Source organism: Sabethes cyaneus, chromosome 2, assembly GCF_943734655.1.
Source record: "Sabethes cyaneus chromosome 2, idSabCyanKW18_F2, whole genome shotgun sequence".
NCBI lineage: Eukaryota > Metazoa > Arthropoda > Insecta > Diptera > Culicidae > Sabethes > Sabethes cyaneus.
In genome coordinates this window covers 97,974,757-98,002,300 of record NC_071354.1, presented here as the reverse complement: position 1 = coordinate 98,002,300, position 27,544 = coordinate 97,974,757, and the positions used below count along the sequence as shown (strand labels likewise).

The following is a 27,544-nucleotide window of genomic DNA, read 5'->3' as shown; positions in this document are numbered from 1 at the left end:
ATCGTCAAAAACTGACGAAATCGAGTAGTTATTTAAAAATGAACGAGGGATAATTTCGGAATGGATCTTTAAAAAATTCACACAGGTAACAAAGTCGGATGCCTGACAGAAATCGAACAGAACCAGTTTTCATTTTTCGCTCGATTCTCTTTATTTTAAATGTGACACTTTAAGGCAGGAGAAAAGTGGTTCATCAGTTTTGCAGTTTCGGGCAAAAGGTAAGAGAATAATATGGAACATGACAAAGCAGGTATATGATTTAATTGTTAACCTGTTTATTGCACGCTGCTTGCTGCTACAGTCCGCTGCTTCTACCCTCCAAAAAAGGAGGGAAAGCTGAATCGATACAAAACCGGTTTTTATTCGAAACCTCTGGCAGAAATCGAACAGAAATCCGGCAGAAAAATCGTAAAGCGAAATTTCTGCCAGAATCGGATGTTGCATTTCTGCTAGTTTACACGGGTGTCGGCAGCCAGCAATCCGGCAGAATTACTGGCAGAAAAAGTTTTTCGCTGCCAGATTTTTGTTCGATTTCTGCCGGACGCGCCTTTGCGGGGATGTCTGTTCTCTGTGGCTATATTTTTTAACGGTTTTCGAGCAGTCGGTTTTACCGTTTTCGAGCAGTAAAGACATTTTGTTATTATAAAATGTTTGGCATCTCTGTTTCGTTTCCGTCAAAAATTGTTTTGGCGGAAAACGATAGCTTAATATTTATATTTGTATGGTGTACGTCGCTCTGCTTACAGCTGCTGTGTTCATAAATTATTTCTTGAAAAGACGGGAAATTTGCTTTGTTATAATCAGCATTTCGTTAGTTTATTGAATCATTTGAAAACCGATTTGTAAATCAGGAATCGGTACTATGGGAATTAAAGGACTATCGCAGTTAATTGCCGATGTGGCTCCGTTTGCTGTAAAAGAAGGAGAGATCAAAAACTTTTTCGGTAAATTTCGCATCATAAGTAAACTAAACTAAAATTTTAGTATTTAGTTATTAACTGAGGTTTATCACACAAAAATACTACTGATATTAATATGTGGTCTTAGGTAGAAAAGTTGCTATCGATGCCTCTATGTGTCTGTATCAGTTCCTGATCGCCGTCCGAGCAGAAGGAGCTCAACTAACATCGGTGGACGGAGAAACAACGTCTCATTTAATGGGAACTTTTTATCGTACCATTCGTCTGCTGGAAAACGGTATCAAACCTGTCTATGTTTTTGACGGAAAACCCCCAGAGCTAAAGTCAGGTGAATTAAGCAAACGTGCGGAGAAACGTGAAGAAGCTCAAAAAGCACTAGACAAAGCTACCGAGGCGGGAGCAACTGAAGATATCGACAAATTCAACAGACGTCTAGTGAAAGTAACGAAACAACACTCGAATGAAGCCAAGGAGCTGCTCAAATTAATGGGAGTGCCTTTCGTAGATGCTCCATGTGAAGCAGAGGCACAATGTGCCGCGTTGGTCAAAGGCGGAAAAGTTTATGCAACGGCAACTGAAGACATGGACGCGCTCACGTTCGGTTCTAGTGTCCTGCTCAGGCACCTGACGTTCAGTGAGGCACGCAAGATGCCCGTACAAGAATTTAATTATGAAAAGCTTCTGAAAGGGTTCGAGTTGAATCAGGACGAATTCATCGACTTATGTATTTTGCTCGGATGTGACTATTGTGACAGCATTCGTGGCATCGGACCGAAAAAAGCTATTGAATTAATTAATAAGCATCGATCAATTGAAAAAATTATTGAAAATATCGACACCAAAAAGTATATCGTACCGGAAAACTGGAACTACAAGCAAGCTCGACAGCTCTTCAAAGAACCAGACGTTACCAGCGCTGAGGAAGTAGAATTGAAATGGGGCGAACCGGACGAAGAAGGTCTAGTTAAGTTCTTGTGCGGTGATCGTCAATTCAACGAAGACCGCATTCGTGCGGGAGCCAAGAAAATCCTGAAAACAAAATCAACAGCAACTCAAGGTCGCCTCGATTCCTTCTTTAAAGTTCTTCCTTCGACCCCCGCCCAAAAACGAAAGCCGGATGAAAAGAAGACCCCGGCATCGAAAAAAGCCAAAACTACTGGAGGAAAACCGGGCCGGAAGCCAAAGTAGAACGTAGGAATAACTCCAGTTTATTAGGTATATGTAATATGTATTGTTCAATTTAAATTTTTCTTCAATAAACGGTAATCGATTGAAATGCATTAATTTGATACATATTACAACATGTACTGTTTAGCAAGTGATCGCAGAAAATGTGTCTTTCGTATGGCAGCTGCTTCGCGTTTAATTTCCTCGTTATTGTTAGCATTGAGCTCAAGTTGGCCCAGGTAGGAAATCTGAAATTGAACAGAATCATAGTTTTAGAGCATTCCAAACCAAGACTGAGAATAACGGTTAAATACTATCAAACAAATACACTTACCGCTTGAAGTCGTCGTTTATGCTCTCCTTTTTTAAAATGCCAATTAACAATAAATTCCAATAACGTCGGGTCCCATATACAGCCATAGTATGAATCCATTGCGTCTGAAAAGCTAGCAGTCTTCTCACTAATACTTTTAAATGCAAGCCCGTAATCAGTTTCCTCGAGAAACTGACACAGCACTGCAGCCTGCATAAAGCAGCCCAAATTTGAGCAACATTTTATCATTCGTCGAACGATGAAATCATCCAGTAAAGGACGCTGGAGATGTATCGTGCAATATTCGGAACCGGAAATTAAAGCTGTCACGTAGTAACGCATGGCCGCTTCATAATTTCCCAAGCAAAACTCCAAATCACCTTTCAGTTTAATCCATGGAACATTGTTTGGATAGAATTTTAACGACTGCAGTAAAAGATTGTTTAACGTTTCCGCTACCATTTTGATGTTGTAAACTGCAGGACTGTAAGAAAAGATAAATCAAGCAATATTAATTAGGACTGTGTATTAAGACTCTATACTTACTTGCTAACATTCGTAGGCCAGAGAAACATGTACTCAGCATTGATGTCAAGATTTGTTTCATCCTTCAGGATATTGTGAAGACGAGCTAGCAGAGAAAGAACAATGGAAATTACGAGTGGCTCCCGTAACTTGGACAAAAATAGCTGCAGCATTGCCGTATTGTCGGCCGCGTGACGTTGTCGAGACGTTTGCTGATTTATGAACATAGGCAATATAAGATCCCATGCTTCGCGACTTGTTTTCTTGGTTCCTTTGAACTTCTCAATATCCAAATAGGCCTGTGTAACAGCAAAACACAACTCCAACGCAGGATAACGCTTATCTGGGTTCAATAAACTGTTCCAATCGCTAAAATTCAGCAACATTACTGCACAATGCTCGAGAACTTTCGGTCGTGGTGAAACATCGTTGTTGCTGCTAGCATTCAGACATTGTTTGCAGTTTCGTAAAAACTGAACTTGATCGGTGGGTTTCTTGGGCCATTCGTCCAGTACCTGCTGAATCTGAATTAGAAGAGCTTCCCATGCGGCGAGCTTGCCTAACTTTTGAACCAGTGGGTTGTTCGCCAGATCTTGCCTCGTTGTTTCACTTTTCAAACATGTTAGCAATGCAATTGCTGCAGAATAGTCTTTTTTTGCGGCCAGTTCTCTTGATTTACCGACAAGAATGTAAGCAAAGTCCTGCAAAAATCCCCTTTGCAATGACATTAAAAGCTGTTTCATTGGCACTGGTATGGACCAGCTGGGGTTAATGCTCCAAAGAGGTTTCGTCGGATTAGTTCCGGCCAACTTAACTAGCATTTTACGAACACCGCTGGCATGGGTACACGTAATTAGCTGACGCTCATAGGTGCCGACTTCCAAGCGAAGCACTGCATAATAAATACAAAGAAATAAATAGCAATATAACGATGAATAGAAGATTTTATAAATTTTCTATACTCACTCTTCGATTCACACACAGCCCAGTCAGCCTGTATCCCGATGCCTGTAAATTGTACATCCTCCATAGTTTTTTGCTTCTTCAAATCTTCAAATTCCTGCAACGACACCAGCTTCTGATAATTTTTCAATATTGTTTCCGCTCCGTTGGAGTTTCCCAGGAGGCTAAGGGTCTGAATAAAATACTTTTTCAAACGTTCCCTATCGGTCAAACTATACTCTTCAAACTGCTCGTCCGCGTACTGAAGCATCAATTCTATCAGTTTCAGTTGTTGCTGTCTATACTTCTGCAATGCTACATTAGAACCTAGAATATTGTCACCATCTAGAACATGACGAATAACGTTCAACGCCACAACGGCCAATTCCAACTCCTTTTGATCACTAGTGCCTGCTTCCGGGCTACCCATAGAGACGTAACCCTCGACATTAAGCTCTAGGATTTTTCGCTGGGTCATAGGAATTTCCCGCTTAATGTTGTCTTCCTTTAAAATCGGTACGATTCCAGCATAGTGTTCCATTACTGATTCGTTGAGTCTCTGTAGCAAACCGAGTGGTCCACCTGCAACTCCACATGCCATCATATACCCCTGCAGTTGAGCCTCCTCCACCCGACAGTAAATAAAAGTTTTACTCGCTTTCTTGCTGTACTCCTGCTTCATTAGATCATAATTTTCCTTGGCAAGAAGAATGTTCTGCTTCGCCAACTCATACTTTTGCGCATACAAATAGTACAAGCACAAATCGTAATGAATTTGTGACCTCAACTCAGCATTCGAAATAACCAACGCTGTATCGAACCGCTGTTGAACGCCATCGTTGTGCGCATCCAATGCAACAAACGTATCATACGTTAAAACGCGAAACGGTTCTGGATCCGAAATCACCTGATTCAGAAAATCGATGCTTATGTTTGTAAAAGGTTCCAAAAAATTAATGAACGAATCGTCTCTCATGGAATATTGCGTTGCGTCCGTAACTCCTGGTACGATACCGAACGGCTTTGCAATTTTCGCAACCGAACCACGAAGCATCAGGGCTCGCAGCACCCACCTGTGATAAAGAGTCAAAGCAAAGTTCAAGGAATGCTTTGATCCTTCTGGGCCGATGATTGGACATTCGTGCACTAACGAGAGTGGTAAATTAACCGCTTTGCCGGCAGTTACACTGCACAAATCACCGAGCAGCTGTATCTGTTTCTGCAGCGGCAGTTCCTTTTCCAGTACGTCTAGATCCCAGCGTAGAAACGCGGCCACTTTTAATGCCAGAATCTTCAATGCCAACTGTTTCTTGCTATATTTAAGACCCTCATTTTTATTCATACTGTCTGCTTCGGGCGAGTTAGGTTCAGTTGCATCTTGATTCCCAGGGGCTATCGAAAGAAACTGAGTAATCAACTCGGTTGGAGATGGATCTGAAGCATAAGTTAATAAATTTTTCACTAATCGAATCAAATACTGTTGAAATCTTACCTGGAGCTGAATTGACTAAATGTGCCGTTAGCAGGTTCGGCTTTAGTAGGAATTCGAACCACAAAATTGTTTCATCTGATAGTGGGACCGTTTTGGGTCTAAGTACATCCATTATTGTAACTGATATTTACTTGATGTTTCAAAAGAATGTTATGAAACTGCCTAATACAATTCTATATACAGTAAAAGCTGTAATTTGTGTAATTTAAGAATGTTTATCGTTTCGAACTTTAGCTAAAAGAGGTAAACAATAATAATCTGCTTAGGCGACACCAGTGCTGTCAACTACATATTCGGGATTTGGCAGCCCTGTATATACACTGAAACAAAAACCGTCTTAGTATCGATAGCATCCCACCCAAAAAAAAATTGTACAAAATTAAATTTTGTAGTTGCATTCTTTGTCGCCATGGTACGGAATAAATTTTGCCTTCCGCCGACTTAAATGTCAGAAGATTTTCAAACTGTGTGCTTGAATTATGAACGGGATGAAAAATTGGACCGAAATATATGCGCTACAGTATGGGTTAGTTCAAACCCAACCACTTAATAAACAAACATTTTCAGGAGAATAATCAACAGACCTCATACCTCTAGACAAGTAGAGGCGCTAGAGTGCCCATTGTATTCCTGGGAAATCATCTTCAGCAAGCAGCCAGCACTTTCTGAGCTACAAGTGTCAAAAGTATGTTTACGTTTACCAAAAACAGCTGTTCGGTGTCGGTGTTTGCGGACTAGTGTAAATCGTATAAACGGATTTCTTTTATCAAACACTCGACCGTGCTTTAATTTAATTTCTATCTACCGTGTACCCCCGTTGGTATGACCTTCTTCAATCTGCACATTTTTAATCTGTACCCCGGTGGTATGAATGCGTTCACATTAAAAACCGATCAAGCGTCACACACAGTTGACGTTAAAGTTGACCGGTAAATTAAAAAAAAGCAAAAAATCTTTCCTCTGCGTTTCCTCTTGCTCAGGAGCTTTGGCTCTATAGCTCATATCCAACTTACCTCTCTCCTGCACTCAAAATAGACCATTTTAGTCAAAACTGCCGAGCCAATTTCGTTTTCTACAAACCGAACGTTTAGAATTCGCGCATGTTTGAAATGTGTTCAAAACGTTTGTTTTCGTCAAATCAAAACAACAAGTTCATAGGGTTCGCGTCTTGCGCGTATGTGAAAATGAATAGAGTTACCAAATATTCAGATTAAAAATGAACTCGCCCAATCTGAACGAGCTGTTTTTCATATTAGCGGGGGTTGATTGTATTTCGAAATCGCTGAGGGTGCCGGAAGCAGCTGCTGGTGTTGGAATAAGTACAGTCTGTGCCGCCGCCCGCAGAGTTACCGGCTATCACGCCGAAATAGGTCGCTTAAGCAGCAGTTATTTTCATTTAGGATATTTTCGTGCTAGTGTTTACTACTTCGTGATTATGTTTACTACCGAGAAGTTGCCGAATATCAGTCAGTTTATTGGGTTGCGCCTAAATGAAAGTACGATCCAACGCTCAATTGTGGAAAGTTTCACCAATTCCCTAATGATGGAAAAAAACAACAGCGCATGAAGCTAGCGGTAGTCCACATTATTTTGTCGTATATTTGAAATTATGTATCAGCTAACCGGTAAAAATCTGTTGCAAATTGTGGTGCAGGACGTTATCGACTCGACAATTGCTAGCACTTGCAGTTTGTTCGCATCCATTCGGGACTCAATGGACCAATCCATTTCGAACAGACTTATAAAACCGTTTAGATGCCGTTTTCGTTTTTGTGGTGTAGCTACACCGTTTCATGCTACACTTTTCGCTGGATAAACGAACGCTCGCGGTGCAGCAGCAGTGATGTGGTATCCAGCTTTCCACGAGCGATAATTGCGGATATTGAGCACAAGTGGGCACAATCTTTTGACATTCCTTGGAGGAGCGTCGAGTTCGGCCTGACGGAGTTACTATGGATACATTCATGATTGTTTGTTGTTCGAATGTAAAAATGTAAACATTGTTCAATTTTGCAGATCAGCTAAAGAGGAACATAATTGAACGGACAAGTTTTATGGATTGTGGCTTTGCAGTTTTCGCAAATTTCAGGGAGAATGTCCAAATACGCAATGGAAAGTTTCTTATCAAGTCGAGACGCTGTTCGAGAGCAAACGTGACAACGGCTCGACAAACATGAAGTTAATGTTTGCGTTAATGTGTAATGTTTCGAATGTTTTATTCGCCACGATTGTGAAAAAGTATTCTGAGCCAGTGCCTTCAGCAAATTATGGCCGCAAACCACTATAAAAGTTTGAATCCGTTTAGTTAAGTTCCACTTTAGCTGATCTGCAAAACTAAACAATGTTTAAATTTTTATATTCGAACAATGAATGTATCCATAGTAACTTCGTCAGGGTGAACTCGACGCTCCTCCAAGGAATGTCAAAAGATTGTGCCCACTTGTGCTCAATATCCGCCATTATCGCTCGTGGAAAGCTGGATAGGTGGGTTCATATTTTCCGATCTGCACCAGCTACACTCTCTTTTTTTCTGGTGTAGCTGGTGCAGAAAAAGTGTAGCAATGGTGTAGCACAAAAATCGAAAACGAACAGTTTTGGTGCAAAAAAGCTACACCGGTGTAGCCTCGGTGTAGCTATTCCGCAAAAACGAAAACGACATAAAAGTTCAACCTGAGTGAAAAAACAAACGTTTTGACAGCTGTTCGATTGGAACTTGAGTGATCCTAGGTTGGACCTCAGCAAAACAAAAACGCTGTATATGTATACTAGCTGACCCAACAAACTTCGTATTGCCACAAATTAAACTGTTTTGTTCATAAATCGTGAATCTCGGATAACCTTTGTCACAATCTCGAGTTTTGCAAGTTTCTGAGGAGTTTATGGGTGGTTTAATATACAAATTTTCCTCACAGTAAAGTAGAAAACAACTCCCCCCATTGCTTAGCCTGATAAAATAAAGCGGATAGCATTAAAATATTCGCCATGATTTTATAACATTTCGCCGCATAACGTTTTGCCGAACACCACTTCTCGGTTGACCATAACGCGGAATATAGAGTTGCGCGGAATACCATTTCGCGAAAAACCTTACGCGGGATGTACTATGTCACGGAAAATGCAGTGGCGACTCGTCCGCATGTTCAACCTGTTCATAGGACAGGCAACAAAATTCAGCCAGACAAAATTCCGGAGTGATTCGCGATAAGGGCGCAACTAACAAAGTGTGAACAATGAGAAATATCACTGTGATAATTTGCCGGTACATTTTCAAATCTTAATTTAAATAAAAGTTACAAAAAACAAGTTTAAAGACATAAATTGGTGTAGAATAAATCAATCTTATAATTTCACAACAATACTGCATAAAATTTGTGCATTCAAGCTTAAAATTTAAGTTTTATAGTTGAACCCCTTGGAATGAGCCTCAAAGCATTTTGACAATGAGATTCGCCCAGCCCTGTTTCGCCTTGTTTTGATTTTTTTATTTAGTTTCGCCTGTTTACAATGCGCCTGTGTTTTGAAAACAACGCAGTTTCGCTCTTTACTATCGCCTGTTTACAAAACGATTTGTTAATAAGCCTGTCACTTCATAACAATGCGAGGGGCTACACTGCAAACTGTCTTTTGTTTTGATTAAACACTTCTATCGCCCATTACTAAAAACTTGTTTTAAATAATTCTAACGATTAAAACAGAAGAAATGATTCTTGCCAAGGATATTATCAGCCTTTTTAAGGCTGATGGTGTGATAAAACGATTTGTTTACAATTTGTAGTTGAGCCCCAATCGCGAATCACTCCGGAATTATTTGCATCACTCGTTCATGATTTCGTTTGCACCGACGCATATGCAATACGAATTTAGTTTAGTTACAAAGCTGATGAGCAAACCATTCAACACGACGTTTGAACGTTGGTTTAGAGATCTCAATGTACAAGCATACCAACCCATTATTCCTGGTGTTGATTCTTGATACTGAATTAGCCCCAGGAACAATGTGTTGGTACGAAGAACATAAAAAGAGAATGTGAAACAGCTTTTACTCGAAAGCGCGGGCGCATTATTGTTTCACTAACTCGTTCATCTTCAGCGTTGAACAACTTACTACCACATATCCCTATGACCTGCGCATTGATTCATTTATTTATTTATTTTATTTATTTATGAAGCTAATGAGCAAAACGTTCAACACGACGTTTGAACGTTGCTTTAGAGATTAGCACAAGGCAGGCTTGGCATACACTTTTCGCTTTGATTTTGCTCTTTTGATTACTGCTCCTCAGCCAACCAAAATTTGAAAAAGTGGTGTATGGGGCATTTGTAGAGCTAGTAATTATCTATAATATTGCTGAAGAAAGTAAAGTATCTTTATCTTATCTTTAGTGTTGGTGCCGTTGCCTTTAGTGTTGGTGCAATGCCGTTGGTAGCAAAAAGAGCGTTCTTTTTGCTACCAAGAGGGTAGCAGCCTTATAGCGCCATAAATACAAAATGTACAGTAATGCTTACTTCAGCAATTTTGTAGATAATAATAAATTCTACAAACGCCCCATACATCATTTTTTGCAAATTTTGCTTGGCTGAGATGCAGTTATCAAAAGAGCAAAATCGAAGCGAAAAGTGTATGCCAAAGCCTGGCACCAGGAACAATGTGTTGGTGCGAAGGGGATTTGAAAATAGAACACGGTTGGCATGCATTATTCGCAAAATTGTCTCATTAATTCGTTCATCTGTAGCATTGAACAACTTACGCATATTGCTTGTGGTATGAGCTTGTGCGCGCTTCGCAGGAAGGTGGTTATTCTTGAATTCGGTTCATTAGGTAAGTTGAACGAAAAGTTTTCGGTTCGTAGTCAAAATTCAGAGAGTGGGGGGAGGAGTCTCTAACCATCTTAAGAACCTTCCCTGGCCCCAAAAACCTCTACATGCAAATTTTCACGGTGATTGGTTCAGTAATTTTCGATTCTATAAGGAACATCCCGACAGAAACCCACAAAGAAATCCATTTATATATATGAATACTAGCTGACCCGACAAACTTCGTATTGCCACAAATTAACCTGTGTTGTACATAAATCATGAATCTCGGATGATCTTTGTCACAATCTCGAGTTTTGCAAGCCCCCCAGTGGGCGGCGCCTCCGACGGCGGGTCGCCGGCAACACTCGCGACCGTCTCGTCCTGAATGATTTAGTGTTACTATAGATAGTTTTTGTGGTCTTGTATTGACTAATGTTTCATGGAAGAGTCTCGAATTTCTCGAGTTCGATTAGTTTTTGAGTTTCGCAAAAATTTCTGTTTTATTTGTATGAGAGTCCATATCCCCCTACCACAGGGGTGAGAGGTCTCTAACTATCGTAAAATAAATTCAAGACTCCAGAATCTCCCACATGCCAAATTTGGTTCCATTTGCTTGATTAGTTCTCAAGTTATAAGGAAATTTGAATTTCATTTGTATGGAAGCCCACCCTCTTAAAGGGGAGATAGGCCATAACTCGCTTTCTAAAGAAGAGAGGGGTCTCAATTCACCATAGAAAAAAATCTTGCGTCCAAAACCACTTACATGTCAAATTTGGTTCCATTTGCTTGATTAGTTCTCGAATTATGAGGAAATTTGTATTTCATTTGTGTAGAAGCACCCCCTCTTAAAGTTGGGAGGGGTCCTAATTCACCATAGAAAATATTTTTGCCTCCAGAAACCTCCACATGCCAAATTTGGTTCTATTTGCTTAATTAGTTCTCGAGTTATGAGGAAATTTGAATTTCATTTGTATAGGAACCCCCCCTCCTAAAGTGGATAGGGGTCCCAATTCATCATAGAAAAAATTTTTGTCTACAAAAACACCCACTTGCCAAATTTTGTTCCATTTGCTTGATTAGTTCTCGAGTTATGAGGAAATTTGTATTTCGTTTGTATAGGAGCCCCCCCTCTTAAAGTGGAGGGGTCCTTATTCACCGTAGAAAATATTCTTGCCCTCGAAAACTTTCACATGCCAAATTTTGTTCCATTTGCTTGATTAGTTCTTCAATTATGAGGAAATTTGTATTTTTTGTGTATAAGATCCCCCCCTCCTAAAACGGGGAGGGGTCCCAATTCATCATAGAAAAAATTTTTGTCTCCAAAAACACCCACATGCCAAATTTAATTACTTCTCGAGTTATGAGGAAAATTGTGTTTCTTTGGTACAGGAGCCCCCCCTCTTAAAGTGGGGAGGGGTCCTAATTTACTATAGAAAATATTCTTGCCCTCGAAAACCTTCACATGCCAAATTTGGTTCCATTTGCTTGATTAGTTCTCGAGTTATGAGGAAATTTGTATGGAAGCCCCCCCTTTTAAAGAGAAGAGGAGTTACAATTCCCCTTATTAAGAGGGGAGGGATCTCAATTTACCATAGAATAAATTCTTGTCACCGAAAACACCCACATGCCAAATTTTGTTCTATTTGCTTGTTTAGTTGTCGAGTTATGCAGAAATTTGTGTTTCATTTGTATGGGAGCCCCCCCTCTTAGTGGTGGGAGGGGTTTCTAACCATCACTAAAACCTTTCCTGGCCCCAAAAAACCTCTACTTGCATATTTTCATGCCGATTGGTTCAGTAGTTTTCGATTCTATAAGGAACATACGGACAGACAGACAGACAGACAGACAGACAGACAGAAATCCTTCTTTATAGGTATAGATGTGATGAAAAGTTTTCTCAGTGTGTCTGAACGTACAAACCGTAAAAATCTCAAATAAAAAAAACCACCTGGCATTCCTGCACCATGGTACTGAAAAAAGTGAAAACAAAAATATGAAAAAGAAGTTGGAACTTGGAACCTTGAGGATCAGTGAATCGTCATTAGTCATTATGGTCATTGTTCACTGACGGAGCTATACCCTTTTTCCGTGATTTAGCGGAGGATTTTGCATTGTATGTATATCATATTCATCGGAGTCAGATTGCGTTGTGCATGGGATTTTTTTATTGTTTTTAAAGTAAAGTAAATATTTGTTTTCGATATCGTTTTTCTCACTAGTGGCTTCGTTTCCTTTATAACCGTGTGATTCTCGTTGTGTAACCAGAAACTACATACCGATTGTGGGAGAGTGTTTACTTTTAGATTGTTTGGTCTTATCAGTATAAAAAACGTAAGCAGCGTATATTTTGGTGTAGCGAAAACGCGAGAACCGCCAACAACTAGCCTCAAGATGATTCCCAATAAAAAGGACTGATAGTTACTTTACGGCAGCTTTTGCTGAAGGATCGTTAGTTTGTTTTGTGAAGTAACCGGAGTGTTCCGGTATACACTAATCGTGAGCGGTTTTATCAAGTAAAGCAAGCACAGACCACTACTGGACATTTGCAGTTCTCCCCGATTCATGGCTAGTTCTATGAACAACAAGACACGTTTTCGTCGTAGACTGGCTGCGATTTCCTTTTTGTCCAATATTTCACTGGACGGTACCCATCGTGACACAAAACTAGGTCCGCTTCACGGTTCTGGAGCAGGTGCTGTTGCTTTGCTTACAAGTGCTGATAACAACAATGTCGGAGGAATACGAGCAACGGCTAACTTCGATGATTCGTCCGAGGACAACATCGATACTCCTGGGACGGGTATGGGTGTGGAACAATCGCACAATTTCGAACAATTCGAATCCAACTTGAATGGAACAGCAGGCCCATCTGGGGCAATGAGAAGAATCCGTGCCCGAACTGGCACATTTGGTAAAAGTCCTGACAGGAATGCAGTCCATCGAATCGACAGCGAAGGAAACGTTATCTACGCTAAGATTGCCTCGACACCGCTGAAGGATAGGTGAGATAAATTCAATCTTCTGTATCCCAGAACTAATAATTTTTCTTCCAAACAGAGAAAATGTGAGCCCCAATGATGGGCTGCATTATCACTATACGGCGGACAAAAGAGCACGGGCAAATTCTACGTCGCTTCGCGCTAGCACCGCCGGAATTAAACGTTCATTAATCTTGAATGCAAGCGGCAACGATGAAAAACGAACGACAGGCGATTTGCCAAACAATAGTAGCACAGAAAGTCTCATACAAGGAAGACAACGCAACGTTATTATCAACGAACCAGTGGTACGAGAAATCAAATTTATTCCGGCAGAGAATTTGCGAAAGCATAATTTTCGCGACGATCGAGTTGTTTTGGTATCGAAGCGCGCTCCTTGTTTTCTGTTTTCGGTGCTGCCTCATTACAAAAATAAATCATCTCGTATGGAGGCCCGTCGGGAAGGTAGGCGACGTAACCCATCCGGCACAAGACCATTGTCTTCAATAAACGATTCCCCATTCGATGCTTTCCATCTACTTGGCATCGAAAGAGGCGGAGAGCCTGGACAAGAAATATCCTATGGGTATCTTTTGATTCCTTCTCGACAATATCAGCGAGAGAAGAAACATGAAAAGGCTTCACGTAGCGCATTTGAAATCACAAATTTTGCGTCATTGGAAAACCATGCTGCGGCCCGCTACTATACATATGACTCAAGCAATCGCAACACCACAGCAAGTCCTTCACAAAATACTGGCCAGGAAAAAGGAGATCTTGACGAGGGTTTCACAACAGTTTCGGGGGTAAGATAATGTGCCATACTGTTCTCCGGACGAAAGAAATTTACTATCATCGTTACAGATCCAGTACTCGCCAAACATATTGGACGATCCGGAACTAATTGCCGGCAAGCATCGTACGCTGTTAACTTTCACCTCATACATGACTTCAGTGATAGATTACGTACGCCCGTCTGATCTCAAAAAGGAACTTAACGATAAATTCCGCGAGAAGTTCCCTCACATACAATTGACTTTGAGCAAACTGCGTAGGTAAGTTGACTGAGTATGTCTGTTATCAGATGCAATGCCTTTGTTTCTGCCCGTGTTTGAAAAGACAACGCTAGCAGGAAAGTGATAAGAATGAATCTTTTTTTTTGTGTGGCCTGGCAGGCAATGTTATTAGTCTTTTTAAAAGTTTTAATTACACAGCAGACAATACCCCTGTTTAAAATCAAATGCATTCTTGGCAATTAATTTATTGTCTTGAAATAGGTCCGGCTGTAGCAGCTGTTTATAAAAGGCTGTACATATTTTATCTGTTATAGCTTAAAGAGATAAGAGCGTTGAAAACAACCCATTTTGGAAATGAGCAGCATATTAACAAAGTATTGTCATCATTTAATGCATGAAAAATTTTCAATTTTGTATCATGATTCTTGATAGATCTGTGAATGCAACTTTACTTGATTGATTTGAAGAATTTACCGAAACTATTTACGCATCTTAGATTCAGTTTTTCGTCTAAAACGCGAACATATTTTTAAATTTACTTTTCAATTTCAGCATCAAACGTGAAATGAAACGCATAAATAAACTTGACTCGCGGATCGACTTTCTAACCATCTCGCAGGCATATGTCTATTTCGAAAAATTGATTTTATCCAATCTAATAAACAAGGAAAACCGCAAGCTGTGTGCAGGAGCCTGTCTACTGCTAAGTGCCAAACTGAACGACGTCAAGGGAGAAGTTTTGAAGAGTCTGATAGAAGTAAGCATTATTTTACCCTAAATATCAGTGACACTTGAATGGTTGACAAATCACTTTGTATTTTCAGAAAACTGAAAGTCTGTTTCGTGTCAATCGCAAGGAATTAATTGCATCCGAGTTTGCTGTGTTGGTTGCACTCGAATTCAGTCTACATGTTCCAACTAGTGAGATCCACCCACATTACCAACGTTTGCTGTACGAGTCCTAAAATCATCATAAGTTATTATATGAAATCACTTTGTTTCTTTACTTTTCAATGTACCCTTTCATGTGTCAAGTTATTGGCAATAAACTATAGGTAATCGATACCCAAATAAGTCCTCACACGCAAGCATAAAACATACTTATCCTACCCACTGTGAAAATAGTAGATTTCGATACATGAATACATGCTACGTATGAAAGTTTAACGGCGGTAAAGTTTATTTTTTTCTAATTTGTTCTTCTATATAATACATCAAATAAAAACACATCTACTTACCTATTGTTTCTTATCCTTCGGCCCGACGACGGTGGCTAAGTCTTTAAACGAAACATCCGCTGAACCTCGTTCAGCCGGTTTAGGTTGGCTGGGGCAAGGTTTCCACCCGACGAAATAGATGACCTGGAAGGTTGCTGTGACTCCGTCGTTTTTGCCGTACATATCCCGATAGATCGCTGCCGCAGCCATTAGCACATCCTTGCTAAAGCGCAACGGCCTATTGAAGGCGGCGTTATTCTCAGCCATTCCTTTCAGATCCTCCATCAATTCGAACATGGAAGGATAACCAACTACGATCTCATCAGTATCGATCGTCAACATAGTAAAATTCGACCGATTAAGCAACATGCCAACATCTCTAATCTGGGTGAAGGGGGATATGTGTGGGGAAAAGCCTCCTTTCCTTTCTTGCTCAGCCAAATGGAACGACGACCTTAGCTCATATAGCGTTTCCCCTCCAAACATGGCTCCCATAAATACTCCATCAGGCCGCAATGCCCTGTTTATTGCCTTGAAACATGCAGGCAAATCATTTATCCAATGAAGGGTCAGGCTAGAAACCACCAGATCAAGACTTTCCTGCTCAAAATCAAATTTTTCTTCATCCATTTGCCGTGTGCTATAATTTAAGCCCGGTGTGCCCTTTATCTGTGTCAGCATCGTTGAACACATATCTACAACAGTCAGGTTCTCTACTGATTCACTTAGAACGTGATTAGTTACGTATCCTCGTCCAGCTCCTAAATCTACCGCGTTCTTGAATTGCCGCTGCACATCAAAAATTCTATCAGACAATCGGAAGCCAACTTCATCCTTGATGTAATCGTATAGCTGTACATCGTCCCTAATTAGAGCGCAGTTAATAGTGTTATTATAATAGATGTTCATTAAAATGTAAGGTAAAAAACCACAATAGATCAAAATAATGGTAGCAGTGGTCAAACCTTCCGAAAAAAAGGTAAAACAAGACGAATATTTACCTCCGTGCGGCGCGTTCTTTTTGCAACCTTTTAACGTTTCTGTCGAAGATGTTAACTACTGGGACGCAATAGGCTCTTGTTCCTACACGGTTCAAATATTGTATAACCGCCGGTAGCATGTTGAAAATAATAATTCAATCACTTCAACTTCAACCATCCATCACATTGAAAATGAATATAAACAAAAGAAAACTGCATTCATTCCCCGGCATCAAGTAAAAAACACTAAACCCAAAACCAGTGATGCCATATTTTTCTAAAATAATATACTCGAAAATCCTTGCGAAAATCGGTGCCTGACTGCTCGATACGATACCCGACTAAAAAGATCTTCGTTCCAAAAATAAGCAAAAGCAAAACATTGGTGTCACATTCATTCCGCATTTCTTCGAAGTTATAAATATATTTAGACTGCGTGCAAAAAGGCGGGGCGATATAGAGCTTTCTGACAGCTCAGCGCACACACTACTGGGTTACCTGACGCACTGTGAATACGCGTTGTGTTCGCGGGATCGTGTTGGCTCGAAAGGTTTCGAAAAATATCGCCCTTGAATCGAAAATGTCGTTAATTTTGATCACTAAAAACAACGTACTTAAACGTTATAATTCAAATGCCAGCAGCACGCAATAATTTTATTGTGAAACCTAATTGTTATTTGTGCAACTTTTTACAAGTTAAATGCAATTCGCTATGTCCGGGAAATGGTGCTGCCACCTTCCCAACTTTGTTCTATTTGTGAAGTCTGTGCACAGGTTTGTTGAAGAGTGAAAAGGATAGACAAAACTTTGCACCAAATCTTCACAAACTTTCCATATGGCAGTTCCATGAGAGTACAAGAGATCGATTTGTGCTTACATAGCGAATAACAAAAGCACAACGTACAAAACATCGTTTGTTATCGATATTAGTTGCATATGCGTTATTAATGAATAAAACGGTATGGTTACGTTTTATTTCAATAACACGTATATTCGCAGTGAGTCAGGTAAAACAGTAGCGAACACGAAATACGCATGTACCTATATACACATGATATTTGCTTCATTTTGGGTAGAGTAACTATATACAGAGTGGCGACAATGTCAAAATTGGAATGAAAATTATCTGTCAGTGTCATTCCAATCGAGCAGACGACCTATCCAACGCGTATGCAGGAAAGAGAAAGAAAAACCTTGCAAAAACCACATTGCATACATTCGGGATGACATGTCGCCACTCTGTATATCGACCTTTTCGCGTGCGTAATGGCAGCTAGTGGGTACAACTTTCGGAGAACGTTAGCATGCCTTTGGCAACTTTATTCACGTCAAGTTGATATTTCCAGCTTCAATTGTTGTTGTAGAACTTTCAAGCATACGTGAGCGGAGTTCCCAAAAGCAAATAAACATTGTCGAAAACTGTACCCATTAGCCGCCATTAAGCGCGCGAAAAGGTGGATAGTCACTTTAATTTTGGGGAAAAGCTGTGCCTGTATGCCCAATCTCACTTATTTTTGCGTCAGTTTGACACACTACTGGGTTATATTTTTAAGCGTGTACTTCAGCTTTTGTGCTTTTGTCAACGCAAAGTAAAGAGTAAACAAGGCAAAAGGATAGCTGCTGGCTCCTGGCTGGTTTCAAACAAAAGTTTTGAAAAAATCGCCAATAGCTCATGCTTCCTAAGCCTAATACGCATTACAATTTCGTAAATTTCAAAAGTCGGTGATAAAAATCAGTTCTAAGGTGTACTAGTAGCATATTTTAACTAATTATTATACTAATTGTATTTCCTGTACCTTCAAAACAGTGACATGTTTCAATTCTGCGGCATATGCTTTCGTCGGCCAGATTCGGTTGGAACTTTGCTAATCTCATCTTGCAGACATGTCTTTTGCCGTCGATGTTCGAAGAGTTCTACAATTTGCAGCACCTGTGAACAACCTTGTCGAATAACTGAATTTTGTAAAGAGAAGTTTCCCGAATCGATGAAAGATTACTTCTCTCCAGGTATAGAAGGATTATGGAAAGCGTTCAAAGTGTCTAAATTTCAAGCGGAAAGACAAGATTTATTCATCGCCGCTAAATTGGATGAGCTGGAGAAATACGAAACTAAAAAGCAAAAATTACTAAAAATTAAAGAATATTACGATTCCTTCACCAAATGTATAAACGATGAAATGTCTGCTATTCGTAACCTCCGTGCACGTCGTAAATCGACAAACGCTTTAAAATTACTCCCACCTGGCACACTATTTTTGCCACAAATGAATTCACTTACGATTTCAAGCTCTAAAAAACCAGTGCCATTGTCAGAGAGTGCCCAACGACTGAAACGAACCAGAAGCAGTTCAACCGATACATCAACACAGTCCTGTATTAAAAAATCTACTCCACCTTCCAGAACTAGACAAGCTCCATCGTTGAGGAAGGCTTCCGCTATTACGGAAAGCCGTCCAAGAGGCACTCCGATTTCGCAGAGCTTCAGCACTAGAAACAATTCTCCGTCCAATTTTGAACCTAATTCACTATTCAGAACACCCAACAGTGTGATATTTGAGAAACCAAACGATTTAGTTTGCACTGCCAGAGATGGAATCTATCAGGAAGCTGTACGAAACATCAATAATGCTACGAAAAGGCATATCCCGCCAGTACAGAAGTTTGCCTACCGCGGAAGTGACATAGAACGTGCACGGAATGTTATTTTCTGATGATTCTGTTTGTGAATTTTCTCCCCTTGTTTCCAAATAATATTTTGTAAATTAATCTCACTGTAATTCATTATTTGAACCTTGGTATGCTATTATCAAGGTGCCAACATTACCTAATACAGAATATAAATTATTTATAAACTTCATTTGTTTTATAACCCAAAAATCGGTAGATTAAAGCAGTGATATAAATTTACGTTCTTTGTGTTGTTTAGAAAATGTGTTAAGGTTTGAAAGGAGATCGCCGTTGAAAAATTCAATTTTAAAAATCAAATTTTTCATTTGAGATTTTGATTTTACAGACAACTTTCATACTTATTTATAGATCCGATGAATAGTTGATTGAAAAAGATTGTTGCCCTAAATATTCCGTTTGATCCAAAAGCTGTTTATAGCGCTGCCGAAAAATAACGGTTTCGGACTGTTCCATCGTGTGTTGACTTATTTTTGTTTAGTCAGTTGTAGTGTCAGCACAAAAGTTTTGTAGTTCTTAAGATTTGTCATTTGAAATATAACTTTGTAAACAAAAAGAGCGCAGTTTTTTTTAGTTTTCGATCCTTTTCAATGTATTTAAAAAAGTTACTTTAGCTATTACTATACTACACACAATTATTGAGTATAGATTTTTGCGGTGCATCTTCATAACCATCAAAACGCAACTCATAAGAAAAAAATGCAGTAGAAATTTGTTTTATTTCAAAAATCCAAAAATATCCTTCTCACCTAAAGGTTTTGAGTTCTGCTCTTCGTCGGTGTTCAGAGCTTGTATAAGAGCTTTATTAAGGGACATCCCTGCACTTAGGCCAAGGTCCAGACTTCTGTTCAAAGTATCGGCATGGAACGATCCCTCGCCAGAGGTTCTAATCGATGTAATTGAGCCCTTATCATCTCGGAATGATACGCCGATCACAACACTGATCGCGCTGCATTCCTCTTCTTCTGCCGATGGATCCACGACACAGTGATCCCCTATTTTGCAAACGGTAACTAACAAAGGAGCAAATGCTACGTCCAGTCGTTCACAGTCGTAAGGATCATCTGAGAGAATAATATCCATCGAGCCACCGTCAAGCTCCGCCGATGATACTCGTGGAAGTTTAGTATTATACAGCGCAGCTTTGACAGCTAAGGATACCGCGTCAAACAGATTGCCGCCACATTCCAAAATCAATATATCCACATACAATTTCCAGCACTGATGTTTTGCCAAAATGCATAATGAACTTAGATCGAACACTTGCTGCGAAAGATAGGCCTTTGACAAAGTATTAGCTATTTCCGTTGCCAGTTCTTCCCCACCACGTCCCTCAAAATCCGGCGTAGCATTAGCAGAGCAGTCTACAAAAAACTCGATTTTGCCCTCTTTCGGACAATCAGAAGTCGGAACATCAATGTCTGCTTTCACGGCTACTAGTATATCCGTATTTGCCAATCGAAGTCGTGCAGAACCCATCGCGTGAACCACGACGTCTGTTTCCAGTTCCATTGGTCGATAATCACGTTTCGTTCGTCCATCATTTCGGTAGTCATTCTGTGAATATCCATCAAAAAGAAATTTTTTTTCTTGTCTTCAACGAATTTATTTACCCGTTACCTGTATACCGTGCAAAATATAGGTTTTCTCTGCCTCACTAAGTAAAACGTTAGCCATTTCCGAGAATTTCCGCCAGGATTTTAACCACTTTCCTACTTGTTTTTAAAACTTTTGTTTGTGCTTTACAAATATTTTGCTCCTCGTCAGACAGAGATGCCAGATTTTTCTGAAAACAGAACAAAACTGCTCGAAATTCAAATGCATCAATCATTGCCGGTTGCCGGGTAGGAGGATAATGTTTGCAACAGTAACATATGAACACATTTTTATGTTTTTCGTATCTGATATTCTGCATTAAATCTATAACAACTACAATTATTTAAATATCTGGATTTAATTGAAATGTGCGTACGAGCGTCGATAGTTTGCATTTTGCAAATTTCGCGGAGAGAATTTATCAAAAATACTCAACAGTAAATAGAACATGCAAATTAGTTTCAGTGTATAGTGGTGCATGTAATGTAAAGGAAGTGGATATTTTAGGAGGTTTCGAATAAACTTTTACGGCGGTTTTGGTAAAAATTAATTTACTCAAATTTTCACCATCGATTTTAAAGCATTTTTAGATTTTAGAGCGGAAATGGAACCCGGGACAATCCGCAAGCTAGACGAAGCTGTCGTCAATCGCATAGCAGCTGGTGAAATCATTCAACGGCCGGCAAATGCTTTGAAGGAAATGATAGAAAACAGTTTGGATGCAAAGTCAACTAGCATTCAAGTGATTGTCAAGTCTGGCGGTCTGAGATCTCTTCAAATTCAAGACAACGGGACAGGTATACGGCGGGAAGACCTGGAAATTGTTTGTGAACGCTTCACCACATCTAAACTACAAAAATTTGAAGATTTATCCACCATCGATACCTACGGGTTTCGCGGTGAAGCATTGGCTAGCATTAGCCATGTGGCTCAACTAACTATAACAACCAAAACACGACACGAGAAATGTGCTTACAAAGCGTCCTACGAGGATGGAAAGCTGAAGGGACAAATCAAACCGTGTGCTGGTAATCAGGGTACGCAAATTACAGTAGAGGATTTATTTTATAATGTTCCTATGCGCAAACAGGCTCTTAAAGCTCCCAACGAGGAGTTTCAAAAAATTTTGGACGTCGTCAGTAAATATGCCGTTCATAATCCACAGACAGCTTTTATGCTAAAGAAATTTGGCGAAAATGCATCTGTTCGAACGCAGGCCAAATCTACCGTCGAAAGCAACATCAATCTAATTTATGGATCGTCAGTAGGAAAAGCATTACTAAAGATCAACATTGATGATGAAATATTACAACTAAAGGCTGAGGGCCATGTCACTAATGTTAACTTCACGTTGAAAAAGGCAATATTTATATTATTTATAAACCATCGATTAGTAGAGTCGGTCAACCTGAAGAAAGCGATTGACCAGATCTACTCTCTTTATATACCGAAAGGAATGTCACCGTTTATATATCTTTCTATCGAGCTACATCCCAACAACGTGGACGTCAACGTTCATCCGACAAAACATGAAGTTCATTTTTTACATGAAGACGCAATTATGGAAAAGATTACAGAAGCAATTGAAAGCATTTTGCTCGGAGGCAATGTATCGAGAACATTTTATACTCAGGCGCTTCTGCCCGGTGCTTCCAACCCTACTGATTCGCCAAAACTGAATGAATCTGGCAGTGGGGGCGATAAATCCAGACTGGATTACAAATTCGTTCGCACCAGTCATAACGATCAAAAATTGGACAAATTTTTCGGAAACAACGTTTCTCGAAACGTAAGCATTACCGAAAATAAACAGGTTGCGACGCCACAGCGTGTTAAATGTCACAGGTTAGCTTTTCTGAAATACAACGGTAATGGATAATAATGTTGTCCTTTTCTTCACCAGGGATACAAAATTGACCAGCGTAATTAACCTGCGAAAAGCCGTCGAGGACGAGTGTGACCGGGATCTGCGAAAAATTTTCAGCGAGCTGGCTTTTGTCGGTGTCGTAGATCGGACTCGAGCATTGATTCAATACGACACAAAAATGTTCCTTACTTCTACCAGGGTGCTGTGGGAAGAATTATGCTACCAGATGCTACTGTTTAACTTTGCGAATCTTAGCAAAATGAGCTTCACTAAACCACTACCTTTACATGAACTAGCCAGTCTTGCTTTGCAGGATCCGGAGAGTGGCTGGACAGAAGAGGATGGTCCAAAACCTGCATTAGTAGAGCGCATCGTGGAAATCCTAACTGATAAAGCGTTAATGCTGCGCGAATATTTCAACCTCTGCATAAGTATTGACGGGAAACTGGAAGCTATTCCAATCCTAGTGAATGATTATACTCCGTCGATGGTGTACCTGCCTATGTACATCCTTCGGTTAGCAACGGAAGTGGAGTGGGACGAAGAGCAGGAATGTTTTCGCACCTTTTGTCGAGAAACGGCCAAATTTTACGCAAAGATTGCACTGAGTAAAAAAGACCAGGAATACAAATGGGAGGTAGAGCATGCAATATATCCAACTATCAAACAATATCTTCTACCTCCCATAGCATTCACAAAAAACGGCGCCCTTCTACAGGTAGCTAATCTTCCAGATCTGTACCGCGTTTTTGAAAGATGTTGATGACATTTTTAAATATATATTTCAACAGTAAGATTAAACATAATGTATTATCATTTTTTACAACACAATTTTGTTTGTAATTTATTCTAGTTTAAATTTGGTTGATGAAACCTTTGCTCACGATCACTATTTTTTACGTGCTCCTTGAGTTTCGTCATAATTTCGTTGTCGTACTCCGGTGGAGTTGGTTTGACTCCAGTAGCCCAATAGAAAATGTCCCAATCGTTGCTAGGTGTGTTAATAAGACTGTCATACAACTTCGTTTGCTGAGCGTTCATGGCATCTAGATGTTTAGCTGCAAATGTACTCAGAAGCAATCCGTTTTCAAGCATACCACGTTTGCGTGATTGATACAGAAGTCTGCAGTTTGGAAAAGAAGTTAATGTTTGTTTATACATATCGTTTTTTATTGATTGTACCTGGACTTTTGAAGGTGCAATGGCTCGTTCTGCTTTTCTTTATAGACGGGAATAGGTATTGATTTATCTTCTAAATCAATCATCGGTGGTTTGCCTCTACCATCATCAGAAGGCACGGACATTAAGCGACCAGTGCTAATTAAACGAAAAGCCGGTGTACACGCGGCCTTGGAAATATGCTGCTATGATGAAAACACATTGTACAAGAATTATTGCTGTTGATTAATAAAATTATAGAGAATAAACTAAGAAATTACAATTTCCAGAAAACTTTTGTAATCCACTGATCGCGCAAAATACGCCTACAACTTCATGTTGTAGGGATATATGAAAATCATCCAATCAGTGGTTCAAAATTGTTTTTCTCGGTGCGTTTGATATATTGATAATAATTGAATATTAGCGCCATTATGTTATAGGAAAATGTGTTTATCAAAAAACTGATATTATGAGAGGCAATCAAAGTTCTGAGTCACACCGGCAGTATTACGCCGTCGCGAATAATACGTGATCATCTTCGTTTCACCAACCTCATTTTCAATAACGAGAATTGCTTTCCACATTATAGATATTTAACTAAACTGGATTTTGTAGATTACTTACCAAAGAAAGAAACATCTTTGCACAAACAACAATTCTGCCGGTTCTATTCACAGAGTTCTACGGAATCTTTTATTCGCAACAATCAAAATAGTTACGTAAACAAACTACTTTTTCAACTTTTATTTAGAATGGAACGGAAAAGAAATTAAAATTATTCGGCATCAATGAGAGTAGATACACTGGTGCAGTAAAGGAAATCTGTTAAAGATATAGAGAAGGAACAACCGCGCGTGGCGCTGCCTGATGTGGATGATAAATAAAAATAAAAACAAACGTCAGCTGGGTCGCGGAAGATGGTAGATTAACAAAAATTTGCTCGTTTAATTGAAATTGCGGCTGTTTTTTTACCTTGGTTGGTGAACGGCTGGATAATGCGTAACATAGACCCCATAGTGGTCCTTAGTCTCTTATCAACTCCTTGTGGAACCGGTCTGAATCAGGAGTGTGAAATTATCGAAATTTTACGGACTAAACAGCCACGGATGGCGACAACTTTGTAACCTTTCAAACTGCTCAGCGGGAAGGGAAGGGAAGGGTAATGGTGCTAAAACGGATAGAAACGGTTGTGCGTCACGTGTTTCCATCGCAAACAGAAACCGATGGAAATCAACCAACAATTAGGATAATATCACGATGAATAATGCTACCAGAAACACAATGATCGAGTTTATATTCGGGTCACACCTCAGGAGAAAAATAAACGACCAGGACTGAAACTCCTTTCGAGCTCGCAAACGAAATTTACAATCAAGGTGAAGATAAAATTAGAGGACGGTGACGCTGTTGGTAAAACTCTAGATTATGTATACAATTTACAGGTTTATTTGCCCTCTCCCGACAATTTTGGCTTAAATCTAGGTTACTTGCTTATCTAAAGCTGGTGGAACGACCTTCTCCTCTCAACACCGACGACGGTTTTTCCACACACGGCAATTTAGATGTTAATGTGGTCAAAGTGACCTCGGCCACCGTAACTTGATGGTACGGGGTATTGTTCTCGTCCCGCAATGAGTGTATCAACAGCTACGTTACCAAAAGCAAGGGTGTTCGAATTGCAGATATGTTGAATTAGCCGCAGGGAGGCTTTTGCGGTGGGTACGGTCAGCAGTAGACACCGGATGGTATTGCGATTCGGCCTGTACCAAACGATCCAACGGCCAAGAACACCGATTCACTCGCTCTGCGCCGAATGCTGACGGGCACGCAGGCTCACTGGGTACAGTTGCTAGCGCTGATGTTCTGCGCCTGTGAAATAGTCCAAGAATAAAAGGTCCCTCGAGGACCTTTTTCTTCCTTGTATATCGGCACTATTACTTTTATAATTCTTTTTATCCACGTTTGTTTCTTCGTTACGTGTTTGTAAATTGTTCGCTTTTAGCTCTTTCTGTGTTTTTATAGCTTAACACTAGTTTAGTCCTTTTAACTTTACACAACACACGACAAAATCTGACTTTTTATCTCACCGACAATAATCAAATCGATATAAATATATTTTTAAAATAGTAACGTACAAAACGATTCTCGCGCACTATTATCGTTTACTTTTCCAAACATCAAATGATATGTTTATCGAGCCTGAACCCTTTTATAAGTTCGGTCAGTTAAAAATTGAATCTTTAAAAGTTTTTCAATTTTTAACAATCTTTTGTCCTGGCAACCATTATTTACTGTATAATACCCTATGGCTCTGAATACCTTGGTTGTGTTTCTCATGGTATCTGTGGGCAACCCTGTGGGGGGGACCCCTCCGTCTATCGGGGACGTGGAGGGTTATCCCACTTACAGAGGAATCTTCTGGTTGTATTTGAAAAGGCCTTCCCGAGAGAGTTACCGCTCCGTCCCAGACGAGAGACGCCAGACGTGGAGGGATATAACTCACCCAGTCGATCGCATCACCGTTTCTCTGGCAGATAATTGAGACAGCTATCCGAAGTGAGCGATCCGTCCGTCCCGGTCGCACTACGACAGACTTGGAGGGATATCGCTCACCTCGTTGACTGCTAACTCAAACCTGTTGAACTAAGCCCGAGAGAGCTTTCCTAAGTGAGTGACTCGTCCGCCCCTCGCAAAGCGAGAGACTTGGAGGGTTATCACCCACTCAGTAGACAGCTTACTCAGGTTGTTTTAGATATGCCCGAACAAGCTTACCCGTGTGAGTGACCGCTCCACCCGAAGGTTTGGAGCGCTATCAATCACACAGTCGACAGCTTGCTCAGAGATGGACTTAGGAAATTTGGATTGGGAATTATGAGCAGATTGAAAAAAGCATGTTAAATTGGCAGAGTTAATTTTATAAAAAATATGTAAACGAAGGTTACAACTTTGAAGTACCCTATATATCGAAAATAACAGCTAATAATGGTTAAATAATGGGTTGACCTCCAGTTGACTTCGAAGTATGACGCTCGCTGGTCTGATAAACCAGTCGTCGTATGTTCGAATCTCAACTGGAAGAGGCTGTTAGAGTCAATAAACCTTTGCACGGTGCCTAACCTCAACTCTGGTTTGACGTTTTTGTGTGTTTTGTTTTGATTCCCTTCGTAACCTAATTTTATTGCTAGTGGGTTTATTACTTGTAATTGGTACCACTTGTTTGCGGAAACCGGAAATACCCGACTTTTCCGAAGCAGAAAAATGATAACAGTTCTGTACAACATATATTTTTGCCCTTTTTGCAGTTTTTTGCTTCTGGGTCTTACGAATAAGTAATCAAAACAAACCCCACAACACTGTCAAACCTGGGAGAAAAAAAACGCACTGACATCTGCGTGCAATGCTTTATAGGATCGTAGCAACTGGCCCTGCAATTGTCCTGCACTCTAACAGCTGGCTGCGAAGTCTGTCGTATAAAAACAGAAGGTCAAGTTTCGATAACGGAATGTAGCACCTAGGCTTTGCTTTGCTTTGTAATGGTTAAATTATAGCTAAAAGGCCCAGAACCAAAAAGTACCAAAAGTGCAAAGGCTTAAGCAACGAGGAATAGCCTTGTTAGCCTTCCGGCTGTTCTCATGTCAGGGAGGGATCTTGGTGGCTTGACGATTCTTCAACTAAATCGACGGTTATACTACAGGTCAGGTTAGGAGCGGCTTACGACAGCGTCTGATCCGGAGCGGGCGGCTGGATTAGGAAATATGTTGTCCCACCACTACACCTAAGATGGTAGTCCCATCACGAGGTTCGTTAGCAGTTGCCTACTATGTTACCTGACTCACTGCGAATATACGTTGTGTTCGCGGGAACGTGTTGGTTCGAAAGGTTTCGAAA

General features: G+C 40.2%; 7 protein-coding genes across 10 annotated transcripts; 3 read left to right on the top strand and 4 right to left on the bottom strand.

Moving 5' to 3' along the window:
• Positions 1-756: 756 nt before the first annotated feature.
• On the top strand, positions 757-2,193 carry LOC128733777 (flap endonuclease 1). Its single transcript, XM_053827561.1, has 2 exons — positions 757-944; positions 1,048-2,193. Exons 1-2 carry the CDS (start codon positions 863-865, stop codon positions 2,106-2,108), a joined length of 1,143 nt encoding a protein of 380 aa, XP_053683536.1. The 5' UTR covers positions 757-862; the 3' UTR covers positions 2,109-2,193.
• Positions 2,122-5,551, bottom strand: LOC128733776 (integrator complex subunit 8). The gene is made up of 5 exons (XM_053827560.1): positions 5,360-5,551; positions 3,892-5,301; positions 2,947-3,817; positions 2,422-2,884; positions 2,122-2,335 (listed from the first exon to the last, which is right to left on the bottom strand). Exons 1-5 carry the CDS (start codon positions 5,469-5,471, stop codon positions 2,216-2,218), a joined length of 2,976 nt encoding a protein of 991 aa, XP_053683535.1. The 5' UTR covers positions 5,472-5,551; the 3' UTR covers positions 2,122-2,215.
• Positions 5,552-12,162: 6,611 nt separating this feature from the next.
• Positions 12,163-15,371, top strand: LOC128733922 (CDK5 and ABL1 enzyme substrate 2). Of its 3 annotated transcripts, none has more exons than XM_053827798.1 (6): positions 12,163-12,269; positions 12,341-13,158; positions 13,214-13,940; positions 13,999-14,189; positions 14,703-14,907; positions 14,975-15,371. In XM_053827798.1, exons 2-6 carry the CDS (start codon positions 12,719-12,721, stop codon positions 15,113-15,115), a joined length of 1,704 nt encoding a protein of 567 aa, XP_053683773.1. In that variant the 5' UTR covers positions 12,163-12,269; positions 12,341-12,718; the 3' UTR covers positions 15,116-15,371. The 3 variants fall into 3 exon arrangements, with proteins under 3 accessions (XP_053683773.1, XP_053683771.1, XP_053683772.1); XM_053827796.1 differs by having other exon boundaries at positions 12,166-12,269; positions 12,376-13,158; XM_053827797.1 differs by having other exon boundaries at positions 12,211-12,269; positions 12,336-13,158.
• On the bottom strand, positions 15,324-16,527 carry LOC128733924 (arginine-hydroxylase NDUFAF5, mitochondrial). The gene is made up of 2 exons (XM_053827799.1): positions 16,369-16,527; positions 15,324-16,232 (listed from the first exon to the last, which is right to left on the bottom strand). The coding sequence occupies exons 1-2, from the start codon at positions 16,485-16,487 to the stop codon at positions 15,389-15,391; spliced, it is 963 nt and encodes a 320-aa protein (XP_053683774.1). The 5' UTR covers positions 16,488-16,527; the 3' UTR covers positions 15,324-15,388.
• A 3,188-nt stretch (positions 16,528-19,715) lies between these two features.
• On the bottom strand, positions 19,716-20,753 carry LOC128737416 (exosome complex component RRP42). The gene is made up of 2 exons (XM_053832045.1): positions 20,653-20,753; positions 19,716-20,589 (listed from the first exon to the last, which is right to left on the bottom strand). Exons 1-2 carry the CDS (start codon positions 20,707-20,709, stop codon positions 19,750-19,752), a joined length of 897 nt encoding a protein of 298 aa, XP_053688020.1. The 5' UTR covers positions 20,710-20,753; the 3' UTR covers positions 19,716-19,749.
• Positions 20,754-21,144: 391 nt separating this feature from the next.
• On the top strand, positions 21,145-23,280 carry LOC128734360 (DNA mismatch repair protein Mlh1). Its single transcript, XM_053828530.1, has 3 exons — positions 21,145-21,167; positions 21,226-22,473; positions 22,532-23,280. Exons 2-3 carry the CDS (start codon positions 21,233-21,235, stop codon positions 23,256-23,258), a joined length of 1,968 nt encoding a protein of 655 aa, XP_053684505.1. The 5' UTR covers positions 21,145-21,167; positions 21,226-21,232; the 3' UTR covers positions 23,259-23,280.
• On the bottom strand, positions 23,251-24,385 carry LOC128734361 (succinate dehydrogenase assembly factor 2, mitochondrial-like). Of its 2 annotated transcripts, none has more exons than XM_053828531.1 (3): positions 24,281-24,379; positions 23,678-23,859; positions 23,251-23,618 (listed from the first exon to the last, which is right to left on the bottom strand). In XM_053828531.1, the coding sequence occupies exons 1-3, from the start codon at positions 24,293-24,295 to the stop codon at positions 23,345-23,347; spliced, it is 471 nt and encodes a 156-aa protein (XP_053684506.1). In that variant the 5' UTR covers positions 24,296-24,379; the 3' UTR covers positions 23,251-23,344. The 2 variants fall into 2 exon arrangements, with proteins under 2 accessions (XP_053684506.1, XP_053684507.1); XM_053828532.1 differs by having other exon boundaries at positions 23,253-23,618; positions 23,678-23,856; positions 24,281-24,385.
• Between the last annotated feature and the right edge of the window lie 3,159 nt (positions 24,386-27,544).

Excerpts from the sequence above, each read along its gene's own strand:
- LOC128733777 (XM_053827561.1), top strand. The coding sequence starts at position 863 with ATGGGAATTAAAGGACTATCGCAGTTAATTGCCGATGTGGCTCCGTTT. Across the intron at positions 945-1,047 it reads AGAGATCAAAAACTTTTTCG|GTAGAAAAGTTGCTATCGAT; the intron begins GTAAATTTCGCA and ends ATGTGGTCTTAG.
- LOC128733776 (XM_053827560.1), bottom strand. The coding sequence starts at position 5,471 with ATGGATGTACTTAGACCCAAAACGGTCCCACTATCAGATGAAACAATT. Across the intron at positions 3,818-3,891 it reads GGCTGTGTGTGAATCGAAGA|TGCTTCGCTTGGAAGTCGGC; the intron begins GTGAGTATAGAA and ends TTTATTATGCAG. Across the intron at positions 2,336-2,421 it reads ATAAACGACGACTTCAAGCG|ATTTCCTACCTGGGCCAACT; the intron begins GTAAGTGTATTT and ends GTTCAATTTCAG.
- LOC128733922 (XM_053827798.1), top strand. The coding sequence starts at position 12,719 with ATGGCTAGTTCTATGAACAACAAGACACGTTTTCGTCGTAGACTGGCT. Across the intron at positions 13,159-13,213 it reads TCGACACCGCTGAAGGATAG|AGAAAATGTGAGCCCCAATG; the intron begins GTGAGATAAATT and ends TCTTCCAAACAG. Across the intron at positions 14,190-14,702 it reads ACTTTGAGCAAACTGCGTAG|CATCAAACGTGAAATGAAAC; the intron begins GTAAGTTGACTG and ends TTTCAATTTCAG.
- LOC128733924 (XM_053827799.1), bottom strand. The coding sequence starts at position 16,487 with ATGCTACCGGCGGTTATACAATATTTGAACCGTGTAGGAACAAGAGCC. Across the intron at positions 16,233-16,368 it reads AAAGAACGCGCCGCACGGAG|GGACGATGTACAGCTATACG; the intron begins GTAAATATTCGT and ends CGCTCTAATTAG.
- LOC128737416 (XM_053832045.1), bottom strand. The coding sequence starts at position 20,709 with ATGGCTAACGTTTTACTTAGTGAGGCAGAGAAAACCTATATTTTGCAC. Across the intron at positions 20,590-20,652 it reads ATATTTTGCACGGTATACAG|AATGACTACCGAAATGATGG; the intron begins GTAACGGGTAAA and ends GGATATTCACAG.
- LOC128734360 (XM_053828530.1), top strand. The coding sequence starts at position 21,233 with ATGGAACCCGGGACAATCCGCAAGCTAGACGAAGCTGTCGTCAATCGC. Across the intron at positions 22,474-22,531 it reads CAGCGTGTTAAATGTCACAG|GGATACAAAATTGACCAGCG; the intron begins GTTAGCTTTTCT and ends TTTCTTCACCAG.
- LOC128734361 (XM_053828531.1), bottom strand. Across the intron at positions 23,619-23,677 it reads TTGCACCTTCAAAAGTCCAG|ACTTCTGTATCAATCACGCA; the intron begins GTACAATCAATA and ends TCCAAACTGCAG.